Source organism: Zosterops lateralis (assembly GCF_965231275.1).
Source record: "Zosterops lateralis genome assembly, chromosome: 17".
NCBI classification, from domain to species: Eukaryota; Metazoa; Chordata; class Aves; order Passeriformes; family Zosteropidae; genus Zosterops; species Zosterops lateralis.
In genome coordinates, this window is record NC_139777.1 from 4,855,111 (window position 1) to 4,873,857 (window position 18,747).

General features: G+C 61.1%; 2 protein-coding genes across 2 annotated transcripts in view; both read left to right on the forward strand.

Moving 5' to 3' along the window:
- Positions 1-4,057, forward strand: part of SEZ6L (seizure related 6 homolog like) — a gene marked incomplete at its 5' end in the record, with an annotated part of 35,327 nt that extends 31,270 nt beyond the window's left edge. The window contains 8 exons of the mRNA XM_083873622.1: positions 315-511; positions 1,619-1,813; positions 2,044-2,235; positions 2,473-2,667; positions 2,977-3,009; positions 3,132-3,246; positions 3,442-3,544; positions 3,823-4,057. Of these exons, the coding sequence (XP_083729748.1) occupies positions 315-511; positions 1,619-1,813; positions 2,044-2,235; positions 2,473-2,667; positions 2,977-3,009; positions 3,132-3,246; positions 3,442-3,544; positions 3,823-3,852 (1,060 nt within the window). The 3' untranslated portion in view covers positions 3,853-4,057. The remainder of the gene's footprint in view (positions 1-314; positions 512-1,618; positions 1,814-2,043; positions 2,236-2,472; positions 2,668-2,976; positions 3,010-3,131; positions 3,247-3,441; positions 3,545-3,822) is intronic.
- An 8,110-nt stretch (positions 4,058-12,167) lies between these two features.
- ASPHD2 (aspartate beta-hydroxylase domain containing 2) lies at positions 12,168-16,419 on the forward strand (the record flags this gene model as incomplete). Its single annotated transcript, XM_083873821.1, has 3 exons — positions 12,168-13,047; positions 15,290-15,403; positions 16,310-16,419. 3 exons carry the CDS (start codon positions 12,168-12,170, stop codon positions 16,417-16,419), a joined length of 1,104 nt encoding a protein of 367 aa, XP_083729947.1.
- Between the last annotated feature and the right edge of the window lie 2,328 nt (positions 16,420-18,747).

Consider the following 18,747-nt stretch of genomic DNA (forward strand, 5'->3'; position numbering starts at 1 on the left):
GCAGCGCTGCACCCCCACCCCCTTCGGCTCCAGGGCCGCCGCATTCCCGGGGAGGACGGAGGCTGCAGCCATCCCTGCCCGGCGTCCCCGGCCGTCCCCGCCATCCGCGGGCCGCCACTGCGCTCTGGTGGCCGCGGGGACAAGCGCGGCTCTGCCGGGACTGGCAATTCCAAGCGCGGGGTCCGCCCGCACCGCCTGGCCTCGAACCCCCTGGGAGGGAGGTGACCCCGAGAGAGGTCACCTGGCTGCCCCTCAAGCCCCGCCCTGCCTGGGCTCCCGGCACACGCCGCTGTCTAACCAAACTCTCCTCTCAGCCTGAACATCACCAACAGCGACATCCTCACCATCTACGACGGGGACGAGCTCTCCGCCCGCATCCTGGGGCAGTACGTGGGCAGCAGCGGCCCCCAGAAGCTCTACTCCTCCAGCCCCGACCTCACCATCCAGTTCCACTCGGACCCTGCTGGGCTCATCTTTGGGAAGGGGCAAGGATTCATCATGAACTACATAGGTACGGGGAGCAGGGTGTGTGACACACAGCCAGCCCAGACTGTCCAGCTGCAGGGTCTGGGAGCAGGGAGAGTCACTGAGGCACCAGCATTGCCTTCACATCCCTAAAGCTCCTGCAGAACCCCCAGCCCAGCTGCAGGTCTCTGGGTCAGTCACTTCTGGGGTGTCCCTGTATGTCTCCTCTCCTTCAGGCTGACAACAAGGTTCCTGTCAGCCCTGGTGTGGCCCAGAGGGAAAGAAATTGCTGAGAACAGGGATGCAGGATCCCCACACACACCCTGTCAGGCATGAGCTGATGGCAGGGGTGGTCACTGAAGCCAGTCCCTGGGTGGGCTCCTGAGATGGATGTTCCTATCTCTGCTCCAGAGTGGCTCAGATTGCACCTGGAGACATCTGTTCCATTGTCCTTTGGGGCAGCTGTGCCTGCCAGGCTGGGGCTGTGGGTGCCCATGGCAGGGACAAGGACTGGGAAGGGCATTCCATCCCCTTATCTGCCTGTGGCCTCTGGCTGCCTCTGCCTCACCTTGCTTCCCGTGCCAGGCTCCTTCCAGGCATGTTTTCCTTGCACTGCTGGCAGCCCTGGCTATGAAAAACAGAGCGAGCTGCAATGCAGAGCACCTGGGAGGCTGCAGGGCCCTCCTCGGTGCTCTGCAGCACACGGGGCTGGAGAGGGCAGGGCACAACCCCTCACCTGAGCAAACCAGCCTGGGGGAAGCAGGGAACAAATCCCCCCAAAAGCAAACCAGCTGTGCTGTGACCGTGGTGCTGGCACCTCTCCTGCACCCACAGCTGGAGCTGACCCTGGTGTTCCCAGGTTGTCCTGACCCCAGCACAGACACTGCCCCATTTCCACCAGCTCAGCCCTCTGCCTGCCTGTAGGGTCAGGGCTGGGGAGGCTTCAAAGAGCCCCTGTCCCCTGCTGCTACCCTTTCCCTGCACTGAGGGGATGCTGACCACAGCCCAGCTGTGCTATTTGTGGAGCACGGGGCTGGAGAGCTGTGGGGAAGGCCCTTGGGAAGAGCCATGTGTCCAGCTGGAGTGGCTCTGGGGAGAGCTGTGACATGGGTCCCATTCAGTGGGTGACAGCCAGGATCCCTCTTGGCTGCAGAGGTGTCCCGCAACGACTCCTGCTCTGACCTGCCCGAGATCCAGAATGGCTGGAAGACCACGTCACACACAGAGCTGGTGAGAGGGGCCAAGATCACCTACCAGTGTGACCCGGGCTATGACATCGTGGGCAGTGACACCCTCACCTGCCAGTGGGACCTCAGCTGGAGCAGCGACCCTCCTTTCTGTGAAAAGAGTAAGTGCCCCACGGGAAGGTGCTGCTGTCCCCGTCCCACACCCTGGAACAGCACCAGTCCCACTCTGAGGGGCTCTGAGGGGCTCCTAGATCTGAGGGGCTTCCAACTCTGAGGGGCTCCCAGCTCTGAGAGGCTCCCAGATCTGAGGGGCTCCTGCTCTGAGGGGTTCCCAGCTCCAAGGGGTTCCCAGCTCTGAAGGACTCCCCTCTCAGCCATCCTCTCTCCCCAGTAATGTACTGCACGGACCCGGGGGAGGTGGAGCACTCCACCCGCCTCATCTCAGACCCAGTGCTGCTGGTGGGCACCACCATCCAGTACACCTGCAACCCTGGCTTTGTGCTGGAGGGCAGCTCTCTGCTCACCTGCTACAGCCGTGAGACCGGGACCCCCATCTGGACCTCGCGGCTCCCGCACTGTGTCTGTAAGTCTGGGGAGTCTCTCCTGCTCCCCTGCAGTCCAGCTCCTCTCTGGGGGCCCTGGGTGGCACTTTCCTGCAGCCAGGACCCTGCCCAGCTGTGGGGGGTGGTGCAGATCCTTGAGCTACCTTGGAGCAGAGTGGAGTGAGAGTTTGGGTGCTTCCTCACTGCCCCCAGGCTCCTTCTCTCCCTCTGCAGCCCAAGCCCTGGGCTCACCCTGGATGTGTTTCACTCCCTTTCAGCTGAGGAGTCACTGGCCTGTGATAACCCAGGACTGCCAGAAAACGGGTACCAAATCCTTTATAAGCGCCTCTACCTGCCAGGAGAGTCCCTGACCTTCATGTGCTATGAGGGCTTTGAACTCATGGGGGAGGTGACCATCAAATGCATCCTGGGCCAGCCGTCCCACTGGAGTGGCCCCCTGCCCATCTGCAAAGGTAACAGGGAAGAGGATGGGGGGCAAGGGGACAGCCAACACCTCTGTCCCCAACCTGGGACAGCCCAGGGACCTTGGTCTGGCTGTGAGCTGAACTCAGCTGAGACCTGGAGCTTCTCTGGTTCTGGGCTTTGCTCAGGCCAGCCTGCTCAGTCCTGGCCACAAGAGCTTATTAAAACTAGGGAGTTTGCAGTGTGGTTTGGGACTAAATGGGGCAGGAGATGCCAGGTTTGGGTTTCCCAGCAGGCAACAGCTGCCAGCACCCAGTCAAACCCAGCTACAGACCAGTAACTCTCCATCTCTCTTCCAGTGAACCAAGACAGCTTTGAACACGCTCTGGAAGGTGAGTGATGTGGGTTTCCTGGATGCACAGGATCCTGGTGGAGCCTGGGAGGAGGGGGAAGAGGCAGCGAGGGGATCACACGGTGCCTGCAAATGCCAACATAATAGATCTTGTCCTTTCAGTAGCAGAAGCTGCTGCAGAGACGTCACTCGAGGGGGGAAATATGGCCTTGGCCATCTTCATCCCGGTGCTGATCATCTCCCTGCTGCTGGGAGGAGCGTACATCTATCTCACCAGGTGGGGCTGCAGGGGCTGGAGCAGAGCTGGGGGCAGCCAGGGCTGGCTTATCATCGTTCTCTCCAGCCACACACCCCGGGCATGGAGCTGGAAGAGCTCCGTGGTGCCCGGGGCGCTGGGAGGAGCTGGGATGAGGAGGGGATGTGCTTCTGGAATCAGTCGATGCAGCCGTGACTCCGCCTCTCCCCCCCGCAGGTGTCGGTACTACTCCAGCCTCCGCCTGCCCCTCATGTATTCCCACCCCTACAGCCAGATCACGGTAGAAACGGAGTTTGACAACCCGATTTATGAGACAGGGGTGAGTCCTGCTCTGCCTGTCCTCGCTGGGGACACTCCTGAGGGGCTTGGCTGGTTGGGTACGGGATGAGTCCAGGCAGGCTCTGTGAGAGCACTGAGCTATGGGGCACAAGTCCATCCCTGTGGGTTGGGAGGCACAGGGGGCTGAGGGGTCCTGGCTGCCAGGGCATCACTCCCCTGGGAGCAAAACAACGCCCAGGATCTCTCTTGCTGCCTGGGAGTGGGGAGATGATCCTGAAATGCAGCTGCTGCCCTCATCTGGCTTTTCCTTGCTTGCAGGAAACACGAGAATACGAGGTTTCGATATAAGGACAGCGGTAAGAGAGTCTCCAGCAGCGAACTTAATGTGCTCTCATAGAACTTCCTCAGTAACTAATCCAGAGACCACGTGGAGTTTGGTTGGACCCCCGGACCTGCTGTTGTCTTTCCTTTTGCCTCTCTATTGAAGATTTTACTGTTTTCTTCACTGTATTTATTCTATTTAAACTGCGATAGGTGTGCTGCCCAGCCCTGGGCACAGGCAGCAGCGGGAGCCGGGGCAGAGCTGGGTCCTGGTGAGGCCAGGGGGGCACGGGGGTGGCACTGCTGTGTCCCCTTTCCATGGCAGAATGTCCCCTTTCCATGGCAGAGTGTCCCCCTCCATGGCGGAGCGTCCCTCGGCACTGCCCGCACAGGACACAGGGGGGATTTTTTTGCGGTTCTGATGTTAAAAATTAAAGATGTCTCGATTGCAAGAGCCTGCGGTTGATTGCTGGGAGCTGAGGTAGTGCAGGGTCCCCCCAAAGGGTCCCATCCCGCAGCTCCCGGCTCCCAAAGCGGGGCCCTGCCCCGGGGGGCTCGGGGGGCACTGGCACAGGGACTGTCCTCGCTGCAGGACTCAGGAGAGCTGCCGGCCAGGGAGCAGGGACAGCCTGGGACACACGAGGTACGTGCTGCTTTCTTTTCCCACTTCGCTTTGGACGTGGAGATGCGGCGAGCCAGGACTCCGGGGTGATGCTCAGTGGAGAAGCACCAACCAGTGCCACCCAACCGCCTGCCCAGCACAGCTGGGAGCCCTGGGGGCCACCCTGGGGTGAGCAGAGCTCCCAGCTGGTGCCTCTCTGCTCTCTCTGCCTGTTGTTCCTCTCCAGCAGCACTTCCCGTCACTCTGCCAGGAACACCCCCGAGCCGGAGAGGCCGGAGGTCGCTCTTTGCCCCCTGGCAGCATCTCAGGGTAAGCAGGATGGGCTGGGCTCCCTGGCTCCTGCTGCAGGAGAGGCCCGCACCTCTCTGATCCGCACCCACAGCCGGGCAGGGGATGAAGGTGGAAGTGTTTGGAAGGAGAGATGAAGGTGGAGGTGTTTGGAAGGAGAGGCAGGTGGGATGTGTGGAGGCTTCAGGAGCTCTGTGGGGAGCAGAACAGGCAGAAATCAACCCCTCAGTCCCATCCTTGCCATCCCCTGCATTCCTTCACTGCATCACCCCTGCCAGAGCCACACAGCGGTGGGGACAAGACCCCAAAGGGCCGCCCTGTCCCTGCTGTACCCCAGGCAGCCCCTGGGGAGGGCAGCAAAGCCACCGCCACATCCTTGGCTGCTGGTGTCCTTCTTTTGTCCTTGTAGAACAATCAGAAGTGTGGGAAGCTGGGTGAGCTCGGGGTGGTCGGTGCAGCTCTGTGGTGTACAGCTGGGATTTAGGGGTTTTCCTTTCAAAACAACGAATGTGTGTTTGTAATTTGTAACAGTTAAAAAAAAAAAAAAAGGAGAAAAAAAAAAAGAGGAAAAAAAAATGTGCCAAAAAAAAAAATGTACGAAGCATTTCATTTCCCTTCATACATGTCTGTTTTTATAAGAACAATGTGAAAATTGCTGGGATTAAATATTTTTGAACATGATAAAGTAGTTCCGTGGGAAGCTCTAGCGTTCAGTTAACAATTGTTGTGTATTTTTAAATGTCTGAAATCAGTTTGCAGAGACTCTGGCTGCAGGCTGCAGCCATACAGGGCAGGGTGAGGGCCGGGCACTGTGGGATGGTGGCCCAATGTCACTGGCTTGGCTCTGAGTGCCAGGTCCTGCCTTGGTGCAGCCTCACAGTGTCCCCTGTTCCTGTGGGTTGGAGGCATCTGAGTCCTGCTGGGACATGAAGTGACCTGGCATGGCCCTGGGGACATCTCCCCTCTGTGGGTCACCCCACAGGAGCCAGTGCTGGCTCCTCCTGTGAGCTCAGCATTGCCCCTTCCCATTCCAGCCCAGCCCAGTGATGTCTCACAGAGTGGGTGGGGGTCTGGGTGCTGCCCCAAGGCACTGGGACCCCACTGGGGAGCCTTGCCCATGTCACAGAGGACGCACAGAAAGTTTTGGGGAGCTTTGGCAGCCCAACCCCATTGGGCAGGGAGCCTGTAGGGACCCATCCTGCCTGTGCCCTGCTCACCCATCGGCTGCCCAACAACCTGTGGCTGTCACCTGGCAGCTCCTGTGGGAGCTGGGGCAGGGCAGACCCCCAAAACTACAGGGAGACCTTTGGGGGGGCAAGAGGGGGCTGCCTCACCTGCCCCCAGCTGCATCCCACATGGAGCAGCAGGCACAGCTTGGGAGGATCCTGGGGTGGGTGGGAAAAGGGTGCCCCTCCCGCTCCCTCAGACCCTCTCTGGGCTCAGCTGCTCTGGTGGGGGCAGAAAAGAGCCCCCACGAGTTTTTCCTCCAGCTGCGGGCAGGGCAAGGTCCTGCGGGGGGAGCCCGGGTGCCTGCGGGACACCCTGAGCACGTCCCTGTCTGAGAGCGTGGTGGCAGCGTGGTGACTGTCACCTCGCCAAGGAGCAGCGCCCCCGGGACACCCCGGCTGGAGCAGCACTCCCCGATGCCAGCAGTCTCCAGTGTCCCTGGCAGCGGGGAGGGAGGGGGATGCTCAGCTACTCTACACCCGGGGAAATGCCCGGCCGAGGAAACCTGGGGCCTCCCATCTGTCCTTGCCCCTCCGAACCCAAACCAATGCAACAGCGCTGCCCTCCCCAAACGCGCTTTTAACCAAGGTTACATCGATAATGGCTTTGCTCAGCAGCTGCCAGGCTAATGCACAGGGGGCGAGGGAGCCAAGGCTCTGATGAAGAGCATTCCTGGGGGAGGGAGCTTGGGTTATTTTTGGACAGAGATTGCAAGAGAATTAAAATGAAGGGGAAAGAAGAAAAAAAAAAAAAAAAAAAAAAAAAAAAAAAAAAAAAAAAGCCCTTGATGCTGCCGTTCCTCCTCGGTGACGTAAAGCCGGAGCCAATCTCTGGCCTCAGGCGTTGTGCTGCGGATGGAGCTTTGTCTGGGCCCAGCAGCCTCGGCCACAACGGCCTCTCCCTGCCTGGGGTCGGGCAGGGGGCACAGTGAGGCTGTCACATGGCTGAGGAGCCCCCGAGGTCAGGGATGGAGCAGCAGGGACCCCTTGATTCCTTGCAAGCTGCATCGGAGGCTGGTGAGGCAACGGCATCCCTGCCCAGCCTGTGTCAGGCACAGCATCCCTGCCCATGTCAGGTACAGCATCCCTGCCCAGTCCAGGTCAGGCACAGCCATCCCTGCCCAGCCCAGATCAGGCACAGCATCCCTGCCCAACACAGGTCAGGTACAGCCATCCCTGTCCAGCCCAGATCAGACACAGCATCCTTGCCCATCCTGTGTCAGGCACAGCCATCCCTGCCCAGTCCGTGTCAGGTACAGCATCCCTGCCCAACCCAGGTCAGGTACAGCCATCCCTGCCCAGCCCAGGTCAGGTACAGCCATCCCTGCCCAGCCCATGTCAGGCACAGCCATCCCTGCCCAGCCCAGGTCAGGCACAGCATCCCTGCCTAGTCCAGTTTAGGCACAGCATCCCTGCCCAGCTCAGAAGGCTGGGAAAAGCCCTGGGATGCACTTGGCACAGCTCTGCCAGCGACACCCTGGCAGGAGCCCAGTCTGTGGGCAGCCTCCTGGCTCCAGTGGTTCCTTCTCCCTTTTCCTCAGAAGTGCTCCTGGGGCAGGCACTGCCAGTGTCCTCCCCTCAGCTGTTGCCAAAACTGTGCTTGTGTTCTGCCAGGACTGGGATTTCCTGGAATGTTTAGGCTGGAGCTGGGACAGTGCTCCTGGAGGGGCCCTCCCTGTGCTGAGGAATCACAGAATCATGGAATCGTTGGTTTGGGTTGGAAAGGACCTTTAAAGCCCATCCAGTTCCAATCCCTTGCCACAGGCAGGGACACCTTCCACTATCCCAGGTTGCTCCAAGCCCCACCCAACCTTGGACACTTCCAGGGATGGAACAGCCACAGCTTCTCTGTCAGCCCATGCCAGGGCCTCACCACACTCTCAGGGAAGAATTTCTTTCAATATGCCATCTAAACCTATTCTCAGCTTCAAGCCAGTCCTCCTTGTCCTGTCACTCCCTGCCTTCATCCAAAGTCTCTCTCCAGCTCTCTCGGACCCTTGCAAGAAATCCAGGCTGATTTGCAGGGGAGAGATGAGTGGTAGAGCAGGGGAGCAGGGGCTGGTCCAGAGGCAGCAGAGAGCTCAGAAGGCAGAGGAGAAAGGAGGAGAGAGCCCAGAGCCTGTGAGTGCCGACAGAAGGATGCGCTGTCTGCCAGGAGCTGTGGCTGAGGCTGGGGGGCCTGGAAAGGAACAGGGTGGAAAAAACTCCTGTTCCTTTCACCCTGCAACACACAGCACTGCCGGGCCCTGTGCAGCACACCAGGCTGGGGAATGTGCTGGTGGGAGCACGAGGAAGCAGCAGGAGCAGGCAGAAGGCAAAAAATGCACCAGGATGGAAAACAAAGCATGTTTCAGGACTGCCAGGGATGAAGCTGCTCAGAGACACACACACACCCTTGAGGGGCTGTGCAGGGCAGCTCTGCTTCCACTTCCAGAGCACAGCCTGAGCAGAGCCAGGGGAGGATGCATGGGCAACGGATGACAAAATCTGCAAAACAAGGCAGGGCTTTCCTTGTGCCAGGGGCAGTGACACATGTCACACACGGCTCTATGTGGCACTGCCTCAGGGCAGGGCAGGGCAGCACTGCCAGGGGGCTGCCTGGGATCTGCCTGGACCCAGGATCCACCTGCGGGCAGCTCAGCTCAACCCCTGGGGCTCCCAGCACTGACAGCTTTGGCTTAGGGGAACAGGAAATGGGTATGGGAGGAAAAAGGCAAGCGGGAACACTCACAACAGTTTCTCCACTAGCACTTAAGAGTTGTAAAGGGACGCTCCAAGCTGGGAGCAGCCTCCCCCCATCCCTGGCGCTGCAGCACACCCTCCCATCCTCGCTGAGGCATTCCCTGGCTGCCAGCGTCTTGGGCATTGCCTCGCCGGGAGCTGCTGTCCCCTGCATGCCAGATGCATTTATTCTTGGATACAGGCAACCCCTGCAGCCCCAAGGCTGCAGCACAAGGCGCCAGAATCCCCGGAGCCAGTACTCCCTGCTCCCTGAACCCCTGTGTTCCTGCATCCCTAGAGCCCGAATCCTGCACATCCCAACCGCTGCATCCCTGTGTCCCTGGAGCCAGATCCCCATTCCCTTGGTGGCTGCATCCTTGCGTGCTCCCACCCCTGGGACCAGCATCCCCAGACTGCTGCAGCCCCCAGCGCCTGAATCCTCGGAGTCCCTGTCCCTGCGCGTCCCGCTGCACCCCCGGTGCCCCCGCACCTCCCGCGCCGCCGCCGCCACCCCCCAACCCCCGCGTCCCCGGGGTGCCCGCGGCCGGGATGGGCGCTCCCTCGGGGACCATCGCCTCCTCCATCCCCGGGACCCCTCCCGAGTGCCGCAACCCCGCGGCTCCCCCGCCCCTGCGGGCCCCTCCCGGCGGCGCGGGGCGGGAGCGCGGGGCGGGGGCGGGCGCGGCGCGGGGCGGGCGCGGAGGCGGGCGGGCTGTGCGGGGCCGGGGCCGCAGCTGCCGCCCGGCGCGGTCCCGGCGGGGGCGGCGCGGCCCCTCCTGCCCGGGCTGCTGGGAGTTGTGGTCCGCGGCGGCGGCGGAGCGGCGCGGAGGGAGCGCGGCCCCGCACGGCCCCGCACGGCCCGGCGCGGGCGGCAGGTCGGTACCGCAGCGCTCCGCAGCGCATCGCGGGGGGGCCGCGGGGGCGCGGAGGGGGCGGCGGCGGGGCCCGCGGAGGGGGCGCAGCCCCAACCCCATCCCCAATGCCCTCCCGGCCGGGGCAGGGGCTCGGCGCCGGGCGGGCGGCAGGTGCCACAGGATGGGACACACCGGTGCCATCGCCGCGCCGGGTGATGCGGCCGCAACGGTGACACCCGCTGACGCCGCCGCCACGCCGGGTGACACCGTCACACCGGGTGAGAGCAGCGCGTGGGGTGACACTTACTCTGGTGGCACCGGCGGGGTGGCGTGCTCGGGAGAGGGTGAAGGGAGCGCCCGCTGCTCCCGTTCCGGAGTGGCAGCCGGCATCCCGCCTCGCCCCAAGGCTCCTGCTCCTCGTGCTGCTCCCAAAGGCGACACCAGCCGTGCGGAGCCGAGGACATCCCCACCACGCATCCCCGTCACTGCAGGCCCGCGGCCCGGGGACCCTGGCCGGGCTGAGAGGAACCCGCTGCCTCCAGGAGATGCCGGGGCCACCACGGAGCCACCGAGATGCAACTTTGTGCTGCATCGAAGCCTCTGCCTTCCTTATGTAACACAGCTGCTGCTGGCACAGTGCTCGCCTCCACGTCCTGCACAACTTCGGTGCAACGTGGAATCGATCTCTGCTCCCTGGAATGGCTCTGCTGTTATCATTAGCTGAGGAGCCTTTTCTGGGGTCTCAGGCCAGGGGTGATGGATGTGACCTGTGTCGGTGCAGGGCCGTGGCTGGGAGGTGACAGCACCCACTGGGTGCCCTGTGCAGCCCCAGCCACGCTGTGTGTGTGTCCCATGGGAGCAGTGCCCGTGTTCGGGGCCCTGCCCCAGCGCTGGCACAGCCCCTCTGGAGGTGGGTTTGGTCAGGTTGGCACTGGGGTGTCCGTGCTGGCACAGGAGGCAGCTCCTGGGCTGGTCCCACAGAGACTGTGCCCAGAGAACCCCAGGGCTCTGCAGCCCGAGGCTCTCTGGGGTCAGGCAGGCAGTGTGTGGGCATGGGGGATTGGATTTCTTGCTGCTCTGATGGTTTCCCCCTGATCTGAGGTGTTGCCTGCATCCCTGAGGCATCAGTGGGGCCATGTTTGTGCTGTGCCACCCTTGCAGGGCGTGACTCTGACCTGGGGACCCCGAGGCTGTTGGACCCCCCAGCTCTGTTCCCTCTGTGCCTTCGCGTTGCCGTCGGCTCTGACTGAGCGTGGCTGCTGTGCCTGAGCACTTCCCCTTGTAGGGCAGGAGCCACCCAGGGTGAGGAATACACATCACCCAGGGCTCTGCTCCTTCCCTGGCATGCTCCAGTCCTGCAGGTAGTACAGGGGTTGTGCTGGCCTCGGGGGACACCCCTGGGACCGACTCTGTGGTTGCACCCCGGGAAGCGAGGCCTGGGCGGGAGAAGCAGGAGTGTCTGGAGGGATGCCAGCAGTGGAGATGGAGGAAAGTTATCTTGAGATTCCCGGGAGGCTGTGACATGCCACGTGGACTGCAGATCCTGGGATGGGGCATGCAGACAGCGTGCTGTAAGGAAGTAGGGTGGAGGGAGGTCGGGTGCGTGGATGCTCCTCTCAGGGGTGTAACACTGCCTGAATCCCAGGTCTCCAGCCCTGCAGTACGGCCCCTGCTGTAGGGTCAGATCCCATCTGCAGCCCATCTACATCACCATTGATAAGGAAATGCACGTTGAGAGGCTGCAGGACCTTGGCAGGAAGGGCTGGGGAGGGTTTGGATGGCTTCCCTGGCTCATAAACCCATCCTGCTACTTAGAGTCAGTGCTCTTGCCGATGAGCTGGTGAAATCAAACAAGCCAGCCTGACCTGCCCCTGTTGCCACCATCTTGACCTGCTCTTGTGGCCGTGTGCTGGCCCTGTGGCTGTGTGCTGGCCCTGTGGCTTTGTGCTGGCCCTGTGGTCATGTGCTGGCCCTGTGGCCATATGCTGGCTGAGCTCTGGGCTCTCCCACAGTTCAGTCTCTGGAGGGAGAATCACTTCAGAGCCATCAGATGGAGGGAATAAGCTGATGTGCTGCCAGATAGGGCAGTGAAGTGTTTACTCTCGGTGTATATTCACTTAGCAGCCAGATTTCAGACATGATAAGGCAGCAACTTAGGAGAGAAACTGGAGGACGAGCAGCAGGGGAGATGGTAACTGGGGCTGTGGGAGATGGGGTCTGGGTCTCCTCACTGCCTTTATTTGGGTATTTGTGGAAGATGCTGTTGAGAGCACGGGGGATTTACTCAACACAGGCTGATGTTGGGCTCCTTATCCACCATCCCCTCCCTGAGGAGCCAGTGCCCCTCAATGTCCCAGCACACAGCTCCAGTTTTGTCCTGTGCACTGACCCCAGCAGGGACCCCACAGGGCAGCCCTCTCCCTAACACCTCTGGGTTTCTCTCCCCAGAACCTCCCTCCAGCACAACCTTTCAGGATGATGGGCCCAGAAACACCGATGGAGACCCTCCAGCCACGTGGCTGCTGACCCAGGGGTGCTGCTGGGCCCTGTTGCCAATGCAGAGCTCCCGGGAGCGCAGGGCAGAGCCACCGCCCATGGCAGCCCCTTCCCGCCGCGCCCCGGCCCGGCTGCATGGTGTGGGTGCCCCTGAGCCCCACGAGCAGTGACCGCCGGGCCCCGCTGCGCGCTCCCAGCACCACCACCATGTCTTTGGAGTGGCTGATGGACTGGAGCTGGTCCCTGGACGGACTCCGTGATTTCATCGCCACCGGCATCCAGTCTTTCCGCGACTGCGACGCCACGGCCCTGGTGGCCGTCGCCTGCCTGCTGGTCCTCTTTGTGTGGTACTGCTACCACGTGGGGCGGGAGCAGCCCCGCGCCTACGCCACGGTGAACGCGCTGATGCAGAGCGCCGAGGCCAACGGGGTGCAGAACGGGTTCGTGTACTGCCAGTCGCCTGAGTGCGTGCGCTGCTCGCACCACGACGGCCTCAACCAGAAACTCTACCACAACCTGCAGGAGTACGCCAAGCGCTATTCCTGGTCCGGCATGGGCAGGATCCACAAGGGCATCCGCGAGCAGGGCCGCTATCTCAACAGCCGGCCCTCCATCCAGAAGCCAGAAGTCTTCTTTCTGCCCGACTTGCCCACCACGCCCTATTTCTCTCGGGACACTCAAAAGCACGATGTGGAGTTGCTGGAGCGCAACTTCCAGACCATCCTGTGCGAGTTTGAGACCCTGTACAAGGCGTTCTCAAACTGCAGCCTCCCGCAAGGATGGAAAATGAACAGCACGCCCAGCGGGGAGTGGTTCACCTTCTACCTGGTGAACCAGGGCATGTGCGTGCCCAGGAACTGCCGGAGATGCCCACGGACGTACCGCTTGCTCGGGAGCCTCCGCACCTGCATTGGCAACAATGTCTTTGGGAACGCCTGCATCTCTGTGCTGAGCCCAGGCACCGTCATCGCCGAGCACTATGGGCCCACCAACATCCGCATCCGCTGCCACCTCGGTGAGTGTCCAGCACTGTGGTTCATGTGTTGGGAGGGTACGGAGGGCTGTGGCCATGCTTGGGTGCAGGAGCCCCAAAAAAGGCTCTGGCACCCCGTGCTCTTGGGGCTCAGACACCTGCTGTGCTTTGGCCTGAGGGAAGTTTGGGGTGTTTTGGTGATGACAGCCTCCTGAGGAGAGGCCGATGCTCAGTCCCTGGGTAGCTGACATCCCCAGGGTCTCCAGATCAGCAGCAGGAGGGTTTCACCTCCTCCTCCTGCTGATCCAGGCCATGGACTCTTGCTAGTGTGTGATACAGGGCTGATTTTACATAGGGGTCTCTGAACATCCCCCTCTCTGCAGGCAGATCCCTGTCCCATCCCAGGATGTGGGGAAGCCTGGGTCGCTGCTCCAGAACTGTGTTGTGCCACCGGCAGCTCCCCTCTCCTGCAGTCTCGGGTGCTCTGCATGGGACATGGGTGAACGGGAGCAGAGATGCTGCTTTGGGGTTTGCAAAGCTGCAAGTGAGGGCAGAGGGGGGTGGTCCTGGGCTGTCCCCTGCGGTGGGTCAGGCGCTGGGTTGGTGGCACAGTGCTCCCAGCCCGGCGGGCAGGGACGGGGAGAGCCCACGCGGCACAGATGGCCGGGCTGGCACGGCACCGACCGTGCCGGGGGAGGCACCGCACGGGCCCGGCTGGCAAACACCAACCGTCGCCTGTTCAGCCAACAGCTCGGGTAAACACACCCAGGCAGTGCTGGCCATTTGTTCGGAATGGGAATCGTTTTCAGAGCTGATCTTGGGAGGTGCTGGACAGCTGGGACCTGCCCTTGCTGGTGCCAGTAGGAAGCCTGTCACTGACCCCTCTCTCTGGGGCATTTGGGGGATGTGCTCCTCTCCTGAGGGGCTGGGAGGAACCAGTGATGTCTGAGTGGGCTCAGGTGAGCACAGCCAGAGCACACATGCCCTTGGCAGAGGAATGACATGGGCCATTCACTTGTCCTTCTGCTGGGACTCTGCACTGGACCTGGGGCACACTGGCACCCCTACCTTGGTGTTGGGAATGCAGCTCTTGCTATGCCGAGAGCATGGATGTGTTTAAGACACAACCTGCCCCTTCAGGCAGCTGGATCTGCAAAACCAGCACATCCATCAGTGGGGCAAGTCACTCCCCACTGGAAGATTTACTCCAGGCACAGGCAGCATCCATGGGCCAGGGCAGCATCCCGAGGGTGTGGGTGGGATGGAAGGGCTGCAGGCTGCTCCCTCCCTGCATCACCCAGCAGCTCAGCTTCCCTGTTCCAGCATCTCCAGCTGAGGTTGTTGTGCAGAGAAATGGCTTTGGGTTTTGCAGCCTTTGAAACAGCAGCTTTGTAGTCCCAGCTTTGCCGGGCAGCTGGGAGTCCCTGCTGTGCTCACTGGGTTTGGCATCGCTCTCAGATCCGTCCTGCTCATTTGCTGCATCGTTATCATTTGGGAGCCACGTGAGCCCTGACCCCTTTCTCTGCCACGGTCACATCTTTGGGGCAGGATGGCTCTGCAGCAGCTCCAGAGTCCCCACAGCTGTGGGGGGTAACAGTCCTGGTGCAGGAGGTGATGGGATCAACCTCTGTCAAACTGCCTTGGCTTGTGCTGGTATTTTAGGAAAAGACCCATTTTATTTCTATGATTGTCCTTCATGTGGCCCTCATAGAGCTGCTTCCCTATGAGGGTTTTGTGACCCACCTGGATTTCTGTCCTTGCAGCCCTGTGGGTCACCCTGAGGCAGCACCTTGGGTGGGGACCAAGGGATGGGGCAGGTCCATGGGGAGCTTGTGGCAGAGCCACAATTGTGCTCATTTTCCAGCCCCAGTACAATTCCTGCTCCCCTAGCCTTGCCTGGGGCAGGGTCATGGCTGCAGGGCTGGAGGAAGGAACAGGAAGGATCTGCCTTTGGTCCTGAAGTTGGAAAATATCCCAGGAGCCTGGCTCCCTGTGCACACCTCGGAGCCACAGGCTCTGGGGACTGGGAAGGTGTTCCAAATATGAAAGCAGTGCCTGCAGTTCTGAGTTTGCTGGGGACAGGGAAAAGGCAGGAGGGAGCAGACAGGGAATGGGCAGGGGCTGAGCTGCTCCAGGCTTGGGGTTCAGGTCACTCCCTCCAGGTGAACATCCCCTCAGCAGCAGCATGGGGCTCACACAGAGCTCACAGTTTGCTCCCTGCTGCCCCACCACAGGGAACTCGGCACGGCCTGATCCTCCCTGTCCTCTCTCTTTGTGCCTGAAGGTCTGAAGACACCCAGCAACTGTGAACTGGTGGTGGGGGGCGAGCCCCAGTGCTGGGCTGAGGGCCGGTGCCTGCTCTTTGATGACTCCTTCCTGCACACGGCGTTCCACGAAGGTGAGTTCAGTGTGTGGGGCCTTGTGGTGTCCCCTTTCATGGTGTCCCCTCTGGTGTCAGGGATGGTGACAAGCTGGGGGGACACTCATGCCCAGTCCCTCCTCCTGCCCCAGCAAGGCTAGAGTCACTGTGTCCTGTGGGGCTCAGGCTCCTGCTGCCCTGGCCTGCCCCAGGTGGGAGCAGCCCTTGTCCCTGGCACGGCAGGGCTCCCCATGACCATGCTCCCTCTGCCTCAGGGTGCTGGGGCATCCTGACACAGCCCTGGAGCCCCCTCAGCCAGCCCATGGCTTGCTTGTGGTGCTGTCACAGCACTGCCAGACCAGCATAGGGCCTGCTGACCCTCTCCCCGCTGTAGCAGCTCAGCCTCCTTCATTTCCGAGCTCTGCAGGGCAGCTCCAGCTGTGATGCCACGGCCTCCTCTGGCCCTGTTGCAGCTCGGTGCTGACGTGCCAGCGGCGCCTTTGTCTCCCAGGCCGGGGAACAGCCTCACGCCCTCTGGATTGTTCCTCCCTCCACCGCTGACTGACGGAGGCTGTTCCGCTCCAGCTCTCCCGGATTACCCGGCATTAGTCGCCCGTGGCATAAAAAGCATCAGGCAGAGCTGTTCTACACAGGAGAGCACGCAGAGAGAGTGGGAGAACAAAAGCTGTTGCTTCCACATCAGACCCGCTGTGGGATTGGGAAGCACAGCTCCGTGCAGGGCCAGGGGAGGCTGGAGTGGCGCAGCAGCCATTCCCTGCACAGATCCAGGACGCAGCTGCAAGGAGGCCCTGCCTCAGGAATCCTCCGTGTGCCTGGCAGGGAGGAGCCTGTCCTGTGGCTCTGAGCTCCCAGTAAGCAGCTATTTGCTGGGGTTGCACTGAGGAGGTCCATCCTCACCCTCACCCTGTGTTTCCATCCCGCCAGGTGCCCCAGAGGAAGGTCCTCGTGTGGTGTTCATGGTGGACCTGTGGCACCCCAACGTGGCGGCGGCCGAGCGCCAAGCCCTCGACTTCATCTTCGCGCCGGGACGATGACGGCGCTGCCCGGCCTGGTGGGTTCAGGGCAGCTCGGCTGGGGCCTGTCCCAGCGCAGGGCCTCGGTGTTCCCTCACGGGGGGGTCTTGTAAATGGAAACTGTGACGTGTATCCGCGCCCATCTCCTTCCTCCATCGTTGGCTTCAGGGATTCTTTTCCAAGCGCCGTCGCCTTGGCCCCGCCGGGGCTCGCTGCCCCTCCCTGCTCCTTCGTGTTCTGTTGCTACTGTGTTTTGCGGTGTTCAGAAGTAGAGTAACAAACCCAAGGGTGCTCGTTTGAATGTAATGTAAAAATTCTTCTCGTGGTCATCAAAAAGGAACAGCACACACGCGCCATAACAGCCAACCGGCCTGCCCTGCCCGGCTGCGGTCCTGGATGGACAGACAGATGGACACTGGGGGCTGCCATGGGCACTGTGCTACCCCCAGGCTGGGTCTGATGGGGCCGGCAGGGCACAGCTCTGCCCACAAAGAGCCCTCCTGGGGCTCCTGCTTCCTCCTCCATGTGCCAGCTGGGGCTCCTCAGCCCTCCTGCCCTCAGAAACTCCTTTTGTCACCCAGGCAGGGAGCAGAGTCCACTGCCAGCCCAGTAAGGCAGGAGCCCCGACCTTCACCCTGCTGAGGGAACAGCACACACAGTCGTGCTCTTCAGTCTGACCAAGGGTGTTAGCAATTGCCCAAATTCCTTCCTTTGCTCTATCTGCAACCCTCAGTTTTCCCAGCTCCAGATGGGAGGCCCTGCAGGGGCAGGGATGCTGTTTGGGAACAGAGAATGGGGGTTTTGTCTGTCCATAGGAAGAAAGGAGGTCACCATTCCTTCTGCTGCTCCATCTTCTCCTTTCCTCGAGCCAGGGCAGGCACACACAGCAGCAGCTCCCATGGACCTTACACCACCACAGGAGAGGCTCCCGGGGGGTTAATTCTACAATGAGCAATGAGCCCCCACCCTGGGGTCTTGCCCACCCAGGAACCACCACACTTTTCCTGAAGTCCCCCAGCACCAGGGTCTGTTTGGGGTCTGGGGGTTGGTTTATAATACCCCCCCAAAGCACAGTGTGTGGTGGATGCTCACAGCTCTGCTCTGCCCAAGAGGGACCAGCCCCGTCCCCCAACAAAACAACTTCTTTACAGACTTTTCAGCGATTCGATTGCAAGATAAGGCAGAGATTTCAAATACATCTGAGATATTTTTTACACCCGTCTTGTTACAGACTACCTGAAGTGCATGATTTCTACACGCATTGGCTACCTGGACACAGGCCCTGGGGAAGCAGGCTGGCTCTGTCCGAAGGTTGGTAACATTCATACAGTGGATAAGCAAAGATTATCAATAAACAGTTGTGCTGAAAACAGAATGGGCTTTGCCTGCTGCTCTAACGACTCCAGGGTCAAGCAAACACCAAGGGGTTGGGTCCTGCTTATCTGGCTGCTGGTGGGGAGAAGTGGCCTGGAAAGAGGAGCTGCAGAGCACTGAGGGGTTGGGTCCGGCTTTATCTGGCTGCTGGTAGAGAGAAGTGGCCTGGAAATAGCAGGAACTGCAGGGTAGGAGGGGGCACGGGCCTGTTTGGCAGTGATACAGTGAGTGAGGGTAGTGCTCTAAAATACCCAACTTATGAAAACTCTGTCCTGACTAGTTACAGCCTCCCAGGTTGCATTTGGCCAGGCTGGATGGAGCCCTGAGGAGGCTGGTCTAGTGGATGAATCCTTGTCCATGGCAGGCACTTGCAAATGGATATTTGAGGTCCTTTCCAACCCAAACTATTCTGGGATTCCCCACTGCTTGGCCCAGGGCAGCAGAGACTGTCCCCAGCCATCCCCAGGAGCAGCTGCTCCCTGGGCCCCACAGAAGCCATCAGCCTTGCCAGAGCATCCACAAACAATTTCAGGAATTGCTTCCAGCTGCCTGCACTGATGCATCAAAGGCAGCAGCTTCCCAGGAGCAGCTCCAGGGCAGAAGGTGCTGCTCAAATCACCCCCAACTGCCTGAAAAGCAATGCCTCACCCCCTTAAGCACAAAGCCAGCTTGGCAGGGCAGGAATTGCTCCCCATGAGCCCCTCCCTGGCAATGCTCAGACAGGCCCAGCTGCTCCTCATCCCCTGATGCTCAAAATGCCCCATTTTTAAGCATCCTTTTCAGCACAGGCATTGTCCCAGGAGGTCTCTGTGTGCTGTTCCCTCCTGACCAGCACAGGGCAGGCAGGGGCTGGGTGGGCAGGCACAGGCTGGGTGAGTAGATGCAGCCTGAGCAGCTGAAGGAGCAGAGCCAGCCCAGCTGCTCCTGGCCGGCAGACGGCTCAGCAGATTGCAGCAGGAGATCCTTGACGGCAGC